This window comes from Aphelocoma coerulescens, chromosome 9 (assembly GCF_041296385.1).
Source record: "Aphelocoma coerulescens isolate FSJ_1873_10779 chromosome 9, UR_Acoe_1.0, whole genome shotgun sequence".
Taxonomy (NCBI): Eukaryota; Metazoa; Chordata; class Aves; order Passeriformes; family Corvidae; genus Aphelocoma; species Aphelocoma coerulescens.
In genome coordinates this window covers 15,056,101-15,074,343 of record NC_091023.1, presented here as the reverse complement: position 1 = coordinate 15,074,343, position 18,243 = coordinate 15,056,101, and the positions used below count along the sequence as shown (strand labels likewise).

Here is an 18,243-nt window from a genome sequence, read left to right as displayed (position 1 = left end):
GTCCCAGCGGAGCGTCTGCACCCAGACACCAATACAAACATCCCTCAGTCACATCATAGCTGTACCAGGTCTGCCTGGCTCTGCTCTCTGGAGCCAGACAGATGCCTGGACATTGGCCAGCACACAGGTCCCTCACCAAACTAGTGCTTCATCATCCTGCGAACAGCCCTGTAACTTGCCTCTGTCCTTCTCAGAAACCAAAGGTTGCTGGCAGAGAAAATACCTTCCTAGGAACTCAGAAATTCTGCAGAGAGATTGGAATCAGGGCAGCAGTGATTTAACATCAACCATTAAAAGCAGTTTAAAATTTTATGGTCAGAGATAATAAATCCTGTCCAGACATTTGCAGCTTGCAAGCCAGGCCATAGGCAGGGCACAAATAGCTTTGCTGCAAGATGACCAGGAACAAATTTAAGTGCATTTTATACAGAACACAAGCCCTGGATTGCTTCAAACCCCTGCTTTGTCCAGCACCTATATGAGTAGAAACAGGGTGACGAAAGGAGGTGCTCAAGCTCAAGCAACCAATATTTGCCAGTTAAAATAGATGGGGCCAAGAAATGAGGAATAAGGAAGAACAATGCTGAACTGCAGTGCAAATCTGGAACATTATCTTCCTTGGTGCACAACAGAATAGCATCAACCTTGAAAACAATCTTACAGCTTCCTCCAGAATCCCCCTGGGTTTTCATTTTGGTCAAAGGTTGCTTCTCATACTGCCTTTAGTATCTCAAATAGCTTGAATCACTAGTTATCAAGTGTGGCACTGAACGCCTGCGTGTCTAGGAATTCTGCATTCACACAGTTTGGATGAGACTCCAAGATGCACTGTTGGGATCTTTCAGAGATGCTGGTCACACGATTGTTCTGCCATGCTGAGGACACAAATTGCTTTGCCTTCCTTTTTCAGCTGGTTTTCAAAGCAAATAGGAGGACCACCTTCAACTATCCACCAGAAACAGAGACAGGGATTGACTAAGGAGTGTCCTTGTTACCATTTCTGCTACAAAACAAACCCACAGACTCCTGCTGCCTTGCTGTGTGAGACACACATAGCAAAAGGCACACGGTTCACAGAGCTGTGCACAAAGCCAAGCAGGTGGTGGGGCCTATATGACCGGTTTCCTAAATTCCTACCATATGGGTCAAGAGCAGACCTCCCACATCCTCCAACAGGAACAATTTAAGTAGCTGGAGGCTAAAGATGGAGCTGCATCAGCATGGAGGGGACATCAAAAGAGAGGTTTGCATCAGTGATACCAGCTCTACCCTCCCACAGGCTTTCTCCTCTTACTTCCTTAGATCAATTGCCCTGTAATTGTGAGCAATACAACACTAACTACAGTCCCTTCAATATTTCAGTCACTAAAGTTGTAATGCCTTAAAAACAAAGGAATTGGGAGAGAGGATGGTGAAGGGAGAGGGGTGAAGCTGTACTGTGTCAGGGAAAGGGAAGAGGCCTTTCTCCAGCTCTTTGATGTTGACTCCTGCTGTTCTAAATGGAACCTTACCCAGGAAAATAAATCTTCCGTTAAAGAATACTGCAAACCACAATGGGGTTTTATCCTGGCAATACCAACCCCACACCAGCTTCTAAAGCTCTTAGTTGAACAGAGGGTGAGCAGCAGCAACACTGTGCTGAAGTCCACATTCCTAAAATTCCCCAGCAAATGCAGGCACGCTCAGAGAAGGCAGCTTAGGGGTTATTAGCTGAGAATTCAGGTTCAGATGTGCCATGGCACAGAGGTCAGGGCAGGGACACAACTCCCTGTCTCTCCTGCACATTCGTTTGAAAACCTTCAAGCGTTCTCAGCATAGCAGTCTCTGTGCTCTCACTACCCACCAGTGCACAAAGCGTATTTTGCTCATGTTCCTTCAGTCTGTGCTGTCTCTGGGGCTGGAGATCCACACGGCAGCAGCCTCCTGGAGATCTCATGAAAACAGCAGCCAGCAGCTCCCACCCTACCCCTGAAAACCACTACATCTCCGTGAGGGAGGAGAGTATCCATGCAGCAGAAATCAACAAGCCTGCTTGTTTCTTATTCCAAAGCGAAGACAAAGGTGGGGTTTGTTCAGCTGAGCAGAACAGCCAAGCATTTCAAGGAGGGCAGGAAAAAATGTGGGTATTTTTGATTTTGGTTTGGACCAAGTACCTTGAAAAAGGGTGGGCATAGGAATATTTTAATAAGAAAAGTTTAAAATTTGAAATGCAGAAGAAAAAATTCTAAATGCTCTACACCTGTTCAGTAACACTGCTCCTCTGGAGACAAAGGGGACTGGGAGGAGGGGATAAAACAGGGGAAAAAATCCAATGCTTCAAGCTTTTATTATCCTACCTTTAGGATAGAACTGAGTCACTAAACCTTTCTGAGTTTTAGAGCAGAAGGAAAATGGAAACAAACACTTGATTTTTTGGGTATATTTTAGAAAAAAATACGGCCCACTAAAAAGCAAAGTTGAAAGGTAGCAGGGACATAGAACAATGAAATGTGACAGTAAAAGGAGATCTGTAAAATCCACATATAGCAACTAGAGGAAAAGAATTGTGAAGGTAGGGAATTAATTCCTATTATTTGGTAGAAGTTTTCTGATAAATCAATTTGCTAATCAAATAACACAATCCATTTTTTTTTAAAAGTTATTAATTTGCAGTGTTTAATAGGAACATTTTCAGCCTTAGACTCTGAGCTGCATTTGGCAGCTACAGTGCTAATAATTAACTGTTAAAATATTTTGCTCCTTCAGCTCACCAGCTCCCTTAAAATGTCCTGTGGCAGAAGCCAATGTGCTGTTTGACCAGGAAATTAGTTGTCTTGGAGACATCTTCACATGCAACAGCAGCTCAGTCAGTCACTTTGAGTGATGCCACCCAGCAATCTGCACATTACCTTCAAACACAAAATGAGGATATCAAAGACACTGAAAGAGAAATCATCACCTGCAAGAAACATGCTATTCTTCTCTCATGCACTGTTAGCTGAAGGAAGAGCTGTAGCAAGATGAGAGTTCTGATCTCAAAATGCACTGCTACCTTCCTGCGTAATTAGGTCACTAAAAAGCTAATGGTGCTCCTGTTCATACAACCATTTATAGGAAAAGTATACTCTATGCTGGCCTTGCAGAATCAGTTTCAGGCCAAACCTGCAGGCACCACTTCTAAATCAGAAAGTTATTAAAAGGTTAGACAAAGAGGTAATCCAGAAGTGTGACCACTAGCTATAACTAAACCTCTTGGATTAGAAAAAAGAGTTACAACTTAAAGCCATTCTGAAGTACCAGGCATCAATTTACAAAGACTACAAATCAGTTATTTCCAAGGTAAACCACTAATCCTACATTATATGACCTGATTAAATAAGATGCTTATCTTCTAGGCACCCTAATGGAATGCTAAAATGGCACTATTCTTGGAAAGAAAATGTGGAACCAATCCTGCCCAGCTTGAAGGTGAAGACAGGGATGCACCAAACTCCCTCTCACCAGCTCTAACACATATGCAAAATGCCAAGGCAGAAAACGAGTCAAATGCCAGACAGATTGCATTCATGCCAGTGCATGTCTGGGACCCCAAACAACATGTTTGGGATTCAGGATTATGAATAATAGGGCATAATGTCCTTAATTGACTTCAAAACACCTCTTACATGGCAATAGGCTTCCGTTGAGCTTTCTCCTGTCCCAAAAGACAGGTTGGTGTGGCCTAGCAGGTGGTGAACCTAGTGCACCAAAACCACCAAGCATCCTCAATTCTCTTCAGCACATGGTGTGATGAACCAACGTAGTCAAAACAAACAGAGCCTTATTCCCCTCCTGAGCCTCAAGGACCACTGGAGATGGTGTTCCCTGAAGGCCTTATGCAAGTACAGAAAGGTGCACTTAATGATGCCACATCTTTGCTAACTCAGTGGCTTCTGAAACCACAAATCTATTAACCCTGAGTCTGCATATTTGTGGCACAAAACATAAAGACAAGTCTCCTGCACATTTTTTTTCATAGTATCACATATGACTTGGGAGTAGTCCAATTCCTGTGCAAACAGGGATACATGCAAATGATTGAAGCCTTCAGGAAGAAAGACACAGGCTCTGTACAGAATATTACTGCCACAGCTCCAGTTAAGGGTAAAAAGAAAAGCCTTGTCCTAGCTGTAATAAAAGGTTCCCCTGGGCTGCAAGAAGAGTAGTTTTGTTCACAGAATCTGTGCATCTCAGCTGAATTAGTTAATGTGTGTTGAACACACTGAAAATTGTGAAGTGGTATATAAATGCTAAGGATTGTTATTTATTATTGTCTTGGTGCACAACAGCGGAAACTAGTGCCATTTACAGACACGAATTAAGAACAACAGGAGGTCTATCAACATGCTGTGGGTCTGGGGATTTTCTTCATTTGTCTCCCTCAGACAGAAATCTCTTCCATAGGACTCCTACAGTCCTCGCCAAGCAGTGCTGGCCTTGGCCCAGTGAAGCCTGTCACACTGGAACAGCTCTGTTGGGAGGGGGTGAGACCTCCATACAGAATAAAATAAAGGCATATACACATTTTAAAGGTAAAGAAAGAGTTACTTAAAAGAAATTGAGAACTTGACATACACAGAACAATAGAGTGATTCATATATATACAAGCAATGTCTTACAAGAATGGTCTCAGCATAAGAGCAGATTTTTAAACATAGAATTCTTTACCTGAATTGTTAAGCAGCTTAGATAAAAAGATGATTCCAGATCTCCTGTATGTGACTTGGGTGAAGGAGTGAGAGGGTTTTTCCAGTTTTTAAAGTAACTCATGAGTGCCCCAGTTCGGAGCCAGAATTTAGGTTTAAGAGGATCATAATAATTATTTTTAACTTTGATTTTCTAGACTAACTTGTAACGTAACTCTGCAGCTCTGATAATATGAAAATAGTTTTGCTTAGTGTTTATATAGCACATATGAATCTCTCCCCAAGACAATGAAAACAACTGCAGAGAAACAGTCTTTCTTTGATGTTACAAGCCTGTGTCAAAGGGGTTAGTTTCACTGTAATGTTGTTGCCTCAACTGTAAAGTTTGCACATCCAAAAAAATTCACAGGATATTGAGAAAAAAAGAGGGTTCAGGGTCAAACTTTTACAGACAAGTTATTACATAATGCAAGCCTCTGAGAGATGCTCAATCAAATTGTAATGGTTCCTCTTTCTCAATGATGCACTTAGATGTGCATTACAGCTTGCACACTGGTAAAAAAAATGGGCATTTAATTCAGCTTGTCAGAGACATGCTGCACTGGCAGAGAGACTTGCATTGCTCTTATTTTCCTCTAGTTACTAATTGCTTAGCACATGGTTGCCCTACTGTCTACAAAATACAGATATTTCAGCAACTCAAGCTTTAAGGGCCTTATATCAAGGGGCCAATACCAATACCTGATCTGCCATTCAGCACACTGTATGCAACTTTAAAAGATGAATTTCAGAGGCCCTGAAGTGCTGTTACAGTGACGTTCCCATCTCTATTTGCAGAGCTGCACTTTTTTTTTTAATACCATTAAACCAAAAGTTTATTTTAAACAGCAATTCACAATCCATGCCGGAACTGCTTTGCTGGTTGTATCTCAAGGACTAACTACTGCAGAGCAGTTTCTCAGCTATCCCTGCATACAGATTTGCATCCACACCCAGGCTTCAGAATCACACAGAATGAAGAGGAGTGGGTTTCAGAGAATCACAGAATATGCTGAGTTGGAAGGGACCCACAAGGATCACTGAGTCCAGCTCCTGGATCTGCACACCACCATTCCTAAGAGTCCCACCATGTGCCTGAGAGTTTTGTCTAAACTCTTCTTGAGCTCTGTCAGGTTTTGTGCTGTGACCACTTCCCTGGGGAGCCTGTTCCAGTGCCCAACCACCCTCTGGGGGAAGAACCTTTTTCTAATATCTAACATAAACCTCCCCTGACACAACTTCAGGCCACTCCCTTGGGTCCTGTCACTGGTCAGCACAGAGAAGAGATCAGTGTCTGCCCCTTCTCTTACCCTCACAAGGAGGAAACTGTAACTGCACTGAGTCTCCTCAGTCTCCTCCAGGCTGAATAGACCCTGTGCCCTCAGCCACCCCTGATACAGCTTCCCCTCAAGGTCCTTCACCATCTTCATTGCCCTCTTTTGGATGCTCTCTAATAGTTTCATGTCTTTCCTATATTGTGTTGCCTAAAACTGCCCTAAGCACTTGAGGTGAGGCCGCCCCAGTGCAGAGCAGAGGGGACAATCCCCTCCCTTGCCCGGCTGGCGATGCTATGCCTGATGGAAAGGTAATTAGGTGGTTACCCTGTCATAAAGGGACATTGGATTCAACAAGCAGGACTTTCTTCTCATGAAGCTGTGCTGGCTGTGACCAGTGACTGTGTTGTCTTTCAAGTGTTTTTCAACACCTCCCAGAATAATCTTCTCCATAACTTTACCAAGCACTGAAGTGAGACTGACAGGCCTGTAGTTTCTGGAGTCCTCTTTCTTGCCCTTCTTGAGAATCAGGAATGTCTGCCAGCTTCTAGACAGCTTGTCTAGACTTGTCTGGATTCCCAAGACCACTCAAAAGTCATTAAGAGAGGTTTTGTAATAACATCAGCAGGTCTTTGGAAATTCTTGGATGAATCCCACCAGGCCCCATAGATTTTTAAGGATGCAGCAGGAGCAGCAGATCCCACACAGTTTCATGGTTGACTGGGAGCAGATCATTCTCTCAGTCATGGTCCTCCAGCTCAGGGCACTGAGACCCCCTTGGTCCATCATTCTCCCTTCCAAACTAGTTTAAAGTCTAGGAGCACCTCTGGATGAATATGACCATGCCTTGCCCTGAATGCTGGCAAAGGAAGAGGTGCATTTAGAAGGAAATGAGGGCATTTCCCCATTGCTCACAAGACAACCCCTATTTCATGTGAAGCAGTCAGGTCCTTCATTTGCTCTCAGCTCCAGACTCCTCGGTGTGCCAGACAATCCTGTACAATCACATTCAAGAGTGGCAATGTACAAAAAAAGTTTACATGAATTGGTCACAAAGTACCTACAAGAGCTTGCAAGATCATGCAAAATGCCCTCTAGAACAGGTTCCTGTTGCACTGAGCTAGGGACAGAGATTAGAGTTATCAGCTTTGACACTCAGCAGGAATGTGTCACAAAGGATTAAATCATTATTTCATGAAGTGTCAGCAAAGGCAGCTTTCCTGCTGTTCTACCACTAACTTATACATTAATTAGTGAGGTACAAAAACACGAAATATCTCCAAGCACGTGCCTGTGGATCGGACACAGCCAGAGCTATTAGCACAGGATTCATTTCCAAGAGGAGTCACCCAAAGCATCACAAAGAAATAGCTCTTCAGACTATTAAAATGCAAGGAGTAGAAGTGCTGAAGGGAAACACACAGAAGCTAATTGCAATATTTGTCTTAGCATTTTTGATAGATGTTTAATACTGCTCCTTCACAGCCTCAGCACCTGATTTTCTAAACCAGGTCAAATGTGCACCACTGAATAAAAACATCCATCCTTGAAAAAGAGTTGTGGAGCAATGCCAAAAGATCCCACAACAGGAACAGGAGAGTTGAGAGAAGACATTTTAGAACAAAAAAAAGCACACTGCCTAACAGATTATGCAGTAAAGCAAGAACTGACTTTGTTATTTCCAGATGAAACTGAAAGGGTTTTCTAGCTGCTCAGCATTTCTGGACCAAATCATTTATGAACTCTCACTCCATCAGTGGGTGGAAGAAATTCTGTCTGGTCTGACTGCAAGCCACAGTAGAGAAGATCTAGGCAGATCAATGACATCCCACACATAAACCTCTACTTTTCTACTAAATTATGACCTTAGAAGTTTGTCATTGGACAAGAAAAAAAAAAAAAAAGATTCACTGCTAAGGGCTATCCAAGCAGGATTTCTAGTTTTGGCCATGTCTTGTATTTTTCTCTTGCCTTCTGTCCCTAACTGATGCCTTCTACTGAGAGACATTGCCTGACACTGCCAAATTGCATCAGTATGCACACTATGGACAGGATGCATTCTTTAAACTAATTTGTCCCAATTTTGCTTTGGGATCCCTTCAGTACAAAATAAGATTACTTGTTAGAACTGGGTCAGGTTGTAATCTCTTTCACAGAGGTTGAATTGTACTTGATCTCAAAGCCACTAGATCAACACCCAGTGACAGGGCAACTATTTGCCTTCATTATTTAAATACCTTTCATAGCAAGACTCTCAAAACCAGACTTCCTTTACATGGGAGGGTTGCATGATTAAACCCTCCTGTCATGAAAAACTGCAGCACCTTGATATTCCACTCTTCCAGTACCACCCCACCTTTCACAGACTGCTGAAGAACAGGAGACAAGGAAGGCTTCTCATAGTACCAAGGCCCTAATACATACCATTATATTCAGAAACTTGTACAGGTCTGTATAAATTTGGGGGCAGTTCAGAACAGTGGTCTAGGGTGTCCTCACTCTGACTCAGTGTTTCACCCACAGAATGATTTTCTTAGATTGAAATAGGTGCCACCCACCTCCTGTTATACCAGCTGAAGCCACCCAATGCTGTGAAAATGTCTGCCCACAGCCCTAAACATGAGTGGGTGGCAGTAACTACCACTGCTGTGTCAAAGACATGGATATTATGAACCTTAGAGCAACCAATCACCCCCACGCAATGGTATGCAAATTGTACTTTTGACACCAGCATGCTTATAACAAAATGCATTAACAACCTACTAATTAAATGCTTTAAATTAGGTTAAAATCAGACTGACAGTTGAAACAATGCATTAATAGGATTGTTATAACTTTCTTAGCATCAAGTGTTTATTAAAAGCTCAAAAGTCAAATATGCTGGGGAGCAGGGAATCTATCTTCTTCAAACTGAATGATTCCTATACAACCACACAGTCACTGGAATAGTGCTTTGAAAGAACTGCAGAAAGTTTATCTAATGCAGAAGTACATGATTCAGAGACCTGTCAGTTTGGCTGAAGGACTAAGGCACAGATTAATCCACTCAGTCCAGGACAATTGCTATTTACAGTAAAAGCGAATGCAACAGAACGGTAGAAATTAAAGCAAACAGTGGAGTTCTCTTAATGAAACACAGCAAAATCCATAGCTGCATCTGTCAATTGAAACATCAGCTGCTGCTGAAAGATTTATTTAGAATGTTTCATAAGCTGCCTTCCGGTTCCATTAGCAAAAAAAAAAACAAAAAAAAACAAAAAAAAAAAACCAAGGCCAACCCCCCTATTTTTGTTAGTCAGACAATAAGAGAGGTTTCTGCTAACAGAAGTCATAAAACTTCACTGGATATAAAATACATAGTTAAGATGGGGAACCTATGAAATATGGTTGTAAGTTCCAATAAAGCTACAGTTCAGCTCCTGAACTCACATCACACTACAAGTCATCAGGACAAGACTTGGACCAATAACTTGAGACATGCAGCTAGAGGTCATTTTCCAGCCCTCTCACCCTTGCTCCCACACAGGCTCACTGTTCTTTTCCCACTAAAGGACATTCTGTGAATTCAACCTCCTAAGCTGCTTTCTGCTTAGCTCCCATGATAGGTCCTCTGCTTTTCCAAGGGAAAAAAACAGGGCAGATACTCCCCTTTGCTTCCCCAGAACTCCATCTACTCTACTGCTTGTTTCATACCCCAAAGACAGGCAAATTAAAGACAGTCTAAATGTAATATAGTATGTTGTACACATGAAGGGACTGTCACTCTCAAGGAATTTTCTCCTTGTTCAGAGGATAGCAGGGCAAGCTACCAGTGGACAGAATTAATGGTTTTCTTTTAGGACATGGAACTTAACCTATCCCAGCTGTTGCTAAGGGAAAATCCATCTCAGGAGATACGTCACCCTATATAATGCATTCAACTCTTAAGCCTCTCTTTTCACAGCAAATGAGCTACAGCTCTTGCTTCCTAAGTGAGCTTCATACACCAGCATCACCCAGACAAAGGTGATGGACTCAATGGAAGGTCATTTTTCTTAGACTCAGAGAGACCTGACAGGTCTGTTCCAGAGCCTCTACCTGCAGCTGGCACCACAGGGTTTCACACAGATATGCTTGAAGGTGCAATTTGCCATCTTAATCACTGTTCACAGTGTCATGCTGAAGCAGCCCTTGCAACTCAAGATCCCATGACTGGAGGGATCTACATCTCTTCCTGGCACTTTCTCACCTAACCAATCCTGCAGGGTCTGACCTGGGCAGAAAAAGATTCCAGAGGTATGCCTGGGAAAAGCATCTTTGCAGCAAAAGGACTGGGACATGCACCTAAAGGTGCACCTAAATGCAAAATGCACATGCCAAGGCCCAAGAAAAGGTGCAAAAGGTTCAGCTGTACAGGAGACAAAGCAGTTTGTCAAATAAAAATTAAGACAGACAATCCCAACTGTCCAAAAAAATTGACCAGCTTGGAGATACCCTTTGAGAAGTCCAGGCTCAGGACTTCAACCTTCTGAGTTTCCTCCAGACTGGACATTGTCTATGGGCTACTCTGGGTCTCTGAGTACACATCCAACCTGCAGATTACCAAAGCTCTAATTAAACACGTCCTCCAGCCTTCCTGAGCAATGTTGGAGTCATCTTTAATTTAGCTTCACCTATAAAAGTAGCTAGCTGCTTAAAAGAAAGTTGAACAACTGGTTTCTGACTAGTATTGCCCCGAATATTTTAGCATTCATGCAAAGTCATGTGGAAAAAAAAGGAAAAGTCAAAACCTCAACAACTCCTGTATCCTGGTTACCATCCTCCACTATAATTATAAAATTGCCCTTAAAACATAATTGCATAATTGGGCTTGGCAAGTATTCACCCAAATCTTTTACAAATATTCCACAGACTGAAGGAACAGGCGGTGGGCAGTCTGACAAGCCTGCCATGAGAATTTGTGCCCTTAGGACATGTTCCTAGCTATTACACTAAATACTTTGCATCACAGACTAATGTTTCAAAACAGTAGTTGAGCAAGTGAAGTACCAGCATCTTAAAACAAATTGAGACAAAGATTTTCAATCTGTTTTCGCTGATGACACATATATGGACCAGCAACCCCTGTGAACAAAGAGACAGAGGAGGCTATCAAGCCTTTTAAACTAATTCCCAATGAGATGAAATTGGTTGATTTCTGACAGGTAGAAACAAATGGAAACTACCAATGCTTTGTAGGCTTACATTACCACTTTAGTATACTGTCCCCTAATTAAGAAAAACCAAAACCACCAAGAAACCCCCATAGCCTAAAGTGCAAATACAGAAACATGTGGTCTGTGGGGAGAGGAGACACAAGTGAAGCCAGAAATGAAATCTGCAATACAGTAAGGTTGTTTTTAACAGCTGTGCATTATGCATTCAGCAGCACAGGGAATGCCAGCAGGGAGCCTTTATTAACACAGGCCTCAGAGTACAGTGTGCTCCTATCATGATTGGCCTCTCTTGAGAGAAGACGCACACACACAAAAGACTTAACCCTAGAGAGATCACTCCAATCCTGTTGCTATTTCATCAGCTCAACACTACAACAGGAACCAGAGAATTTCCATGATGTATCCTAGACAAACAGGCAACACTTCAAACAATGTCTGAAATCTAATCTACAGTAGATTTTATCAGCAAGTTATGGCAGGTAGGGAAGGGGAGAAAAAAAAGCCACCCAAACCCACACAAGAGTCACACTGCCAACGCTGTTCTGCTACACAGACCTCAGGTACAGGGAGGGACTGGAAAATTCTTTCCTTGTAGAAGCTGCTGATAAAAGCAAGCTGTTATGAGGACACCTGTGTTGTCAGCATAGCAATCTGCACCTCCACAGCACATATTTTAGGGGCTCATCAGTCCAAGAAACAGCTGGAAGCCTTGCTACAGATGCAGGGGCTCAGCAGGGTAGCTCACTCCATTTGGGAAGCTGGTATTGGCAGCGGAAATCATTTGCTGATGCCAGCCCTGCTTCCACTCTGAGACTTGCCTCTATCAGAAACACTTGCTAGCACACCCAGCACAGCACCAGGCAGACACCAGAGAATTAGGAAATTATCTCAGAATAGGCTCACCATGTCTCCTGTATCAGGTGCTGAGACAAGTTCTCTAGAGGTCTTGTCAACAGCTCTAACTTGCAGCTGGTTGCAGATGCTCAAAGTATGGCCTGCCCTAGTGGGCACTTCCCACAGAAGTAACCACTGAAGTGACAAAAAGATACACTAGAGGCCTTCAAAACCCAACTTAGCACCAACTTAGTCCTTTCGCTGAATTGATTTCTCAGGAAGGAGAATGGCATGAAAAGTCCTAAGCATCCATCCTCTGGCTCTGCTGAGAAGTCTCATAGTAGGAGATAGAAACAAAACACCAACTCAAAGAGCTTGAAAATTGCTCCAGATGACTGAACCCTGATGTGTACCTGGAGTGGAGAATATAGCTCTATATAGTCTGTACTTACTCATATCTCTCTGTTCCTTTCTCTTGTTAATAAATAAAATTCTAGAGTTAGTATTCCAAATAACATGAGCTGGTTTGAGGCAGCAGTAGCACTAGAAATTTCAAGGGGTTGTTTTATATGCAATGTTCTAGCTCCCAAGAGCATAGTATATGTGTTTTTTAAGCCTACCACATCTGTGCATTAAAGCACTTTTTACTTAGGTGCTGAACAGAAAGAGACAGGTAGTGTCTATTAAAGAACTTCCTGAAAGTACTTGTACTGCAAGAATACTGCAGGAAGAACACTCTCTAGGTCAGGTACCCTTAAAAGGTTTTTAATATGACTGCTATGCACCTCTCATCACAATGGGAGCAACTGCTTTAAAAATCAAAATATCATTGACTGTAATATCATCATTTGATAAAAATACTCCTTTATCACTATTTAAGCACAAAACTGAGTCATCAGGGGAATAAGTAATTAGCTCCTTTCATGACTAGCTGGCAGAGACTTTGTCTCAGCTTTTCTTAGCCAGCCCTCTGCCCAGCACACAAGACTGTCTTTTCTCCATCTTTTTCTTGGTTACTACAGCCGTCCCTCCTCTGAAGCTCAGTTATACCTGAGTCAAAGAGACAAGTATTTATCAGTCATAGCTCAGTGTGAGTTCAGGAAGTTACCCAGCAAAGGCACCAAAATACACCTGTTGTTTTGGTGTAGGGTGTTGGCAAGACCATATGGTCTTGGTGACTGTGAAAGGGACTGTGAATGTCCAGGAACTACCCACATTCAGAAAATACTCACTTCCCCCACCAGGGAGGTAAGTCATTTGCAGTCCTGTTCTAATGCTTGGGGCACACGATTTTGGACAAATGCACAGCAAGTAGTACCTCTCCCTAATTTTCTCACAGTTCAACTCTTTAGATCTCCCAGAGTTCAGTTGCTTATAGCCAGGGCAAGACAACACAGATGAAAAAGAGTTAATACAAATTAAAAGCAAAGTCTGACCTAGAGGGCAAGCCATGCAGAGTACAAACATCTGAGAATCTGCACAAGGTCTCCTCACCTATCATTCATCCACCAATTACACACCAATGTAATTAAATCAGGAAAGCTATGTTTAATTTTCCTATCATCACCCGATGAGATAAGAGCAGTACGTATGGGAGGGATCAGGCACAGGGGAAAGAGCTATTTATTAATAAGTTAAATCCTTTTAGATTTAAGAGCCTCTTTTGCTAAGAAGGATCTGATCCACGAACACAACTCCTGGGTCTAATGCAAACAAATCAGACATCCCATCTCCATTTCTGTCCTGGGCTCGGTCCTCAAGTCTCTTCTTTTATTCAGAAACAAGACTTACTGAAAATTATCGGGTACAACTTAGACAGAAATAAAGCTTTTGTTGAAACCAAAGGTTTAGCTATACATTTAAAACATAAAAAAAAGAATGCTCAACTCCCAGTCATTATATTAACAAAGACAACCACACTAATTTACATTATTTCTAAACAGCCTAAGGCTCACTGTTTCATGAACAGCAAGGCATTAGAATGCATTTGCAGAAATACAAGGCATGCTCCAGTTCATTCTTCTGTCTTTCTTCTATTGCCTTCTCCCACATGAGGCAGGAAGAAATTCTGTGGTCCCTCGACTTTGCAAAGACTATTTATGCTTAAACAGGATCATACAAAGCTTTCTCTACTTGCTAGCCACACTGCAGCTATAGCTGTTTTCTCTCCACTCTTCTTTGCTCCATCCAATCCAGTCATGCTTCCTCAGCCAGTTATTTAAAGCCCTGATTGAAAAATGTATCAGATCACAATAGGGGATGACTTCCACCAGATCAGGTTTTCAAGAACAAAAATCCTACAGGCTATCATGGCTTCACCACATCTTTTTGTTGTTGTTGTTTAACTCAGAAGGAAAAAATATTTATAACTGCAACTATAAATATACATGCTATTGACTTTTCAACTTGTTGTCCTTGTTCTCAGGCTAAATTTAGTCTGCTATATCCTGTCCAGCCCTTGGTGAAAAAGCAACACACACATAAAATTGTGCAAATCCCATACAGCAGGCAATTATACTTATCCAGGTACCTTACAAGATAACCATCAGAACAGGTAGGTAGATTCTCACTACAGAGTGTAGGTATGTTCATGGCTATAGAGGAAGTGATCTATTATAGTGACCATCCTTCGATACAGAAAACGATAATTATTGCAATAGGAGAGCTCTGTGTTTCTGGATGAGAAAAGTGATGTAGGTTATCCAGAGTGTATATGTAGACCATACACTTGGCTAAAATATGCTTTAAGGGTGTATGTGCACCTCTGAGCTACAAAGAACCATCCACTGGCCACAGCAGCTGTTTACGCAAAAATGTTTGAGAGAATGTTTAAGACAATGATTCAAACTTGGATGACTGATTTCAAGGTCTAATCTGCATGTTAAAGAGCATCTTTTTGTATCCTGAAGGCTCTTATTCATCTGAGTGATTTCTTAGTTACTTCAAGGTAAATATTTATCAGAAACTGACTACCTGGAGAATCAGAGCTGTTAGGCATTTTACTATTACTCTTAAGAAACCTTAGTCATGCCATAGCCCAGGTGATTTCCGCAAGGGCCAACACATGCTTCACCCTGGTTTAAGGATCTCTGCCCGCGATTCAAAGTTTCACGCAGATGAGGACTCCCCCGCCACAATCTGACTTGCTCCACTCGCTGCGAGTTTTGCAACATAAGCAAGAAAGGCAGTTCGGGAGATGCTCCTGTACAAGCATCCGCCGGTCTAATAACCAAAATAAGAGGTCAAAAAAAAAAAAAAAAAAGAACTGTTTCCTACGCCTCGACACTTGGGAGAAACAATAAAGGGTCGCGCTCGCTTCGCCTGCAGCTCTGCTGGCTCGGCGTCTTTCTTGAGCACCGGTCAGCTCTGCGACCCAGCCTTTCCTCTGTGCTTATAAATACATCGCTGCCAAAGGCTAGTTGGATAGGACAAGAAAAAAAATAGTTTCCTGGGGGTGAGAGCCGCCCTGCGACCGGGGACCCCTCCAGCCCGGCGCGCCCGGGGCGAGGGGAAAGGTTCCGCTGGTGCCGCACCGCCGGGAGCCCTGCCCGGGGGTCCCCGGCCGGCATCGCCCCCGCCCCGCATGGTCCCTGCCCTACCCAGCATGGAGAAGATGAAGTCTTTCGCCGTGTGGATCTCCAGGGCTCGCTGGTCGTCGTACTCCCTCTGATCGTGCTTGGTGAATTCCTGGATGAGTTTATTTAATTCCTCCACCCTGGCTCCCGATCGGAAATCCAGCTCCGGGAAGGGAGGCTTGCTGGTGGTGCCGGCGGACCCTGCCTTGCTGGCGAGAGGCGCCGCCATCTTCATGAAGAAAAAAAAAAAAAAAAAAGGAAAGAAAGGGAGAGGGAAAAAAAAAAAAAAAGGAGGGGTTTGCACTGTTGCAATGGAAGAATGCGAGCGGCGGCGCAGCGGCAAGCCCGGGCGCGGGGCTGGCCGCCGGCGCGGAGCGCGGAGCGGCGCCGGCCGCCGCGATCAACAAGCGGCCGCGCGGGCTCAGCCCCCGCCCGCGCCGCGCCCGCGGCACCGCGGAGCCGCCCGCCCGCTGCCGCGCCGCGGGGGGAGCGCAGCGCAGCGGGGCCTGTCCGGGCCGGGGCGGCGGGGGGGTGCTCCGCTGCCGGCGTCACGGCGGGCGGGTGCTGAGCCTGGAGCCAGACCGCTGGCTCGGGATAAAATCCCTTTCTTTTTTTTTTTTTTTCTTTTTTTTTTTTTAATTTAAATTTAATTTTAAACTTCAGCAAAACCCTTGTCCTGTAAGTGGATTAATAACTGGCTGGGAACTCTGCTCCTGCCACATATTCCCAAGGCATTCTGTGTTTATTCCTTTTTAGCTTCTTACGGTATCTGGAAGATTGCTTTATATATACATATATGCATATATATATAAGAAGTGATTTTATCGTATATCTTAGGAAAAATGACCAAGATAAAGTACAGTTACTGCTGCGCTTGACACCAACACTGCCTCGAAGCTCCTGGGATCTACATAGACAAAGGGTAGGAGGGAAATGGGATCTCGGAAGACTTGCCTGAGGTCAAATAGCCTGTGGCAAGGAGCCCAGACCTCTGATCTTCATCCATTTCTCTCATCGACAAGACTACACCCTTTTCTTCTGTATGTATTTTTAATGCCTCCTAACTTTTCAATCTGCAGTGGTTTTCTCCCTTCAGCCCGATCTTCTGTGCCTTGACCCACCATTGAATATATACAGCACGATCCATTACATACCTTAGTGTATCCACTGGAAGAGCTGTCCGTCTTCCTGCCCGGGGAGTATACAAATATATTGTGTTTGCTTTCCGTAGGGCATTTAGATGCTATGGCACTGATGCAAACTGCTTGGATATGTATTATCCTCTCAAGATTCTTGGCAGGAAACAAAGCTTTCAGCTCAGTCTCAGACTACGGTAAGATGTGTCTACCAAAATCGGGCGTGAGCATTCAGAGAAATAATTGGAAGATGAAACTAAGCTCAGTGTGAAGAAGTTGCAGGCCGGTGTGAAGAGGTTACAGGCTGGTTTGCCTGATACTTTGTAAATACGGATGCCAGTCTTTAAACCTGAGCTTAGGGATGTTGCTTAGTTCCTCTGAACCATTATCTTGATCAGAAATGGAAGTTCAGAACAAGGGTAGGTTTGGATCCTGTAACAGAAACCACAGACCATTCGAAGCAGAACGCCTGATGCCTCTGGCTTTGTTCTGTAGCCATTTATACAGTTTAGAGGGCACTGATATGCTCATTATCTAAGAAATTATGTCCCAGAGGTAAAGGCAGGAGGGCGTGTGTGTGTGTGTGTGTGTGTGTGTGTGTGTGCACATGCCCTCTGCTGGGTACTCAGGCGCTGTTGTGTTCAGACACTGCTCACAGCCGACTGACACACATCGACTTCATTCACCATCGGAGCCTTGGTGATCATCTGCCTTGTCACATGAACCTCTGACTAGCACCTTGACTGACTTTGACCAAGCACCTCTCCTTTTCTCCGTCCCCAGCAAAGCCTACAGAAAAACAAAAACCCAATTAACTGATAGCACTAGCACAATGCAGGATCTGACTTGCAGAAGAGCAATTAGCAGTGTGCAGTGCTGGTGGCCTGCCCTGGGGGATTAGTTCTGCTAGCCCGGCTCAGCCCATGCCCTCCCATGCTAGGCTGCTGTGGTCACTGCCTGTCTGAGCACTCGGGACCTCTTGCCTCCTGCCCCTCCCAGGGTTTGAGAGCCCTGGTGCTCTTTCCCTGCAGTGTGTGTGGCTGGGGTGACAATCTCATACAGGCGGACAGCTCCCTCTTGTGATAATGCTGCTCCCACAGAAGTCACAGTAGCTCCAGAACCCCAACCCACTTCAAGATCTCCTGTGTTGCCCTGTCCATCTCTGAACACCTCTAAGTCCCCTGTGTGCCTGTCATAACAATTTTTAGCTGTGTGAGTATCCTTGTTTCCCTTTCACGTGGTGCAAGCCGCCAGCAGCTCTGCTGTATGCATTGCTGGCACGACTTAGGCAAAGCAGACCAATCATTTTATACCAGTTACAGTTTTTATCCCCAATCCTCTTGCCTCATCTTTTTCAAGCTGATGATCTTCACAAGCTTCATGGACTGGGTAGCTTTCTTTCCTAACCATGTCTTATTTGCTTCAGCATATTTCAATACTGGAACTGCCAGTCATTTCTTTATGAGCATTTTGTCTCAGATTCTGTCTTTCAGTGGACCTCCAAACAGTCCCATCAACTCTCCACC

The 18,243-nt window shown here is 43.8% G+C and overlaps 1 protein-coding gene across 1 annotated transcript in view; it reads right to left on the bottom strand.

Moving 5' to 3' along the window:
- MB21D2 (Mab-21 domain containing 2) overlaps positions 1 to 15,915 on the bottom strand; it is a 58,356-nt gene extending 42,441 nt beyond the window's left edge. Inside the window, exon 1 of the mRNA XM_069024746.1 lies at positions 15,606 to 15,915. Within this exon, the coding sequence (XP_068880847.1) occupies positions 15,606 to 15,816 (211 nt within the window). The 5' untranslated portion in view covers positions 15,817 to 15,915. The remainder of the gene's footprint in view (positions 1 to 15,605) is intronic.
- Between the last annotated feature and the right edge of the window lie 2,328 nt (positions 15,916 to 18,243).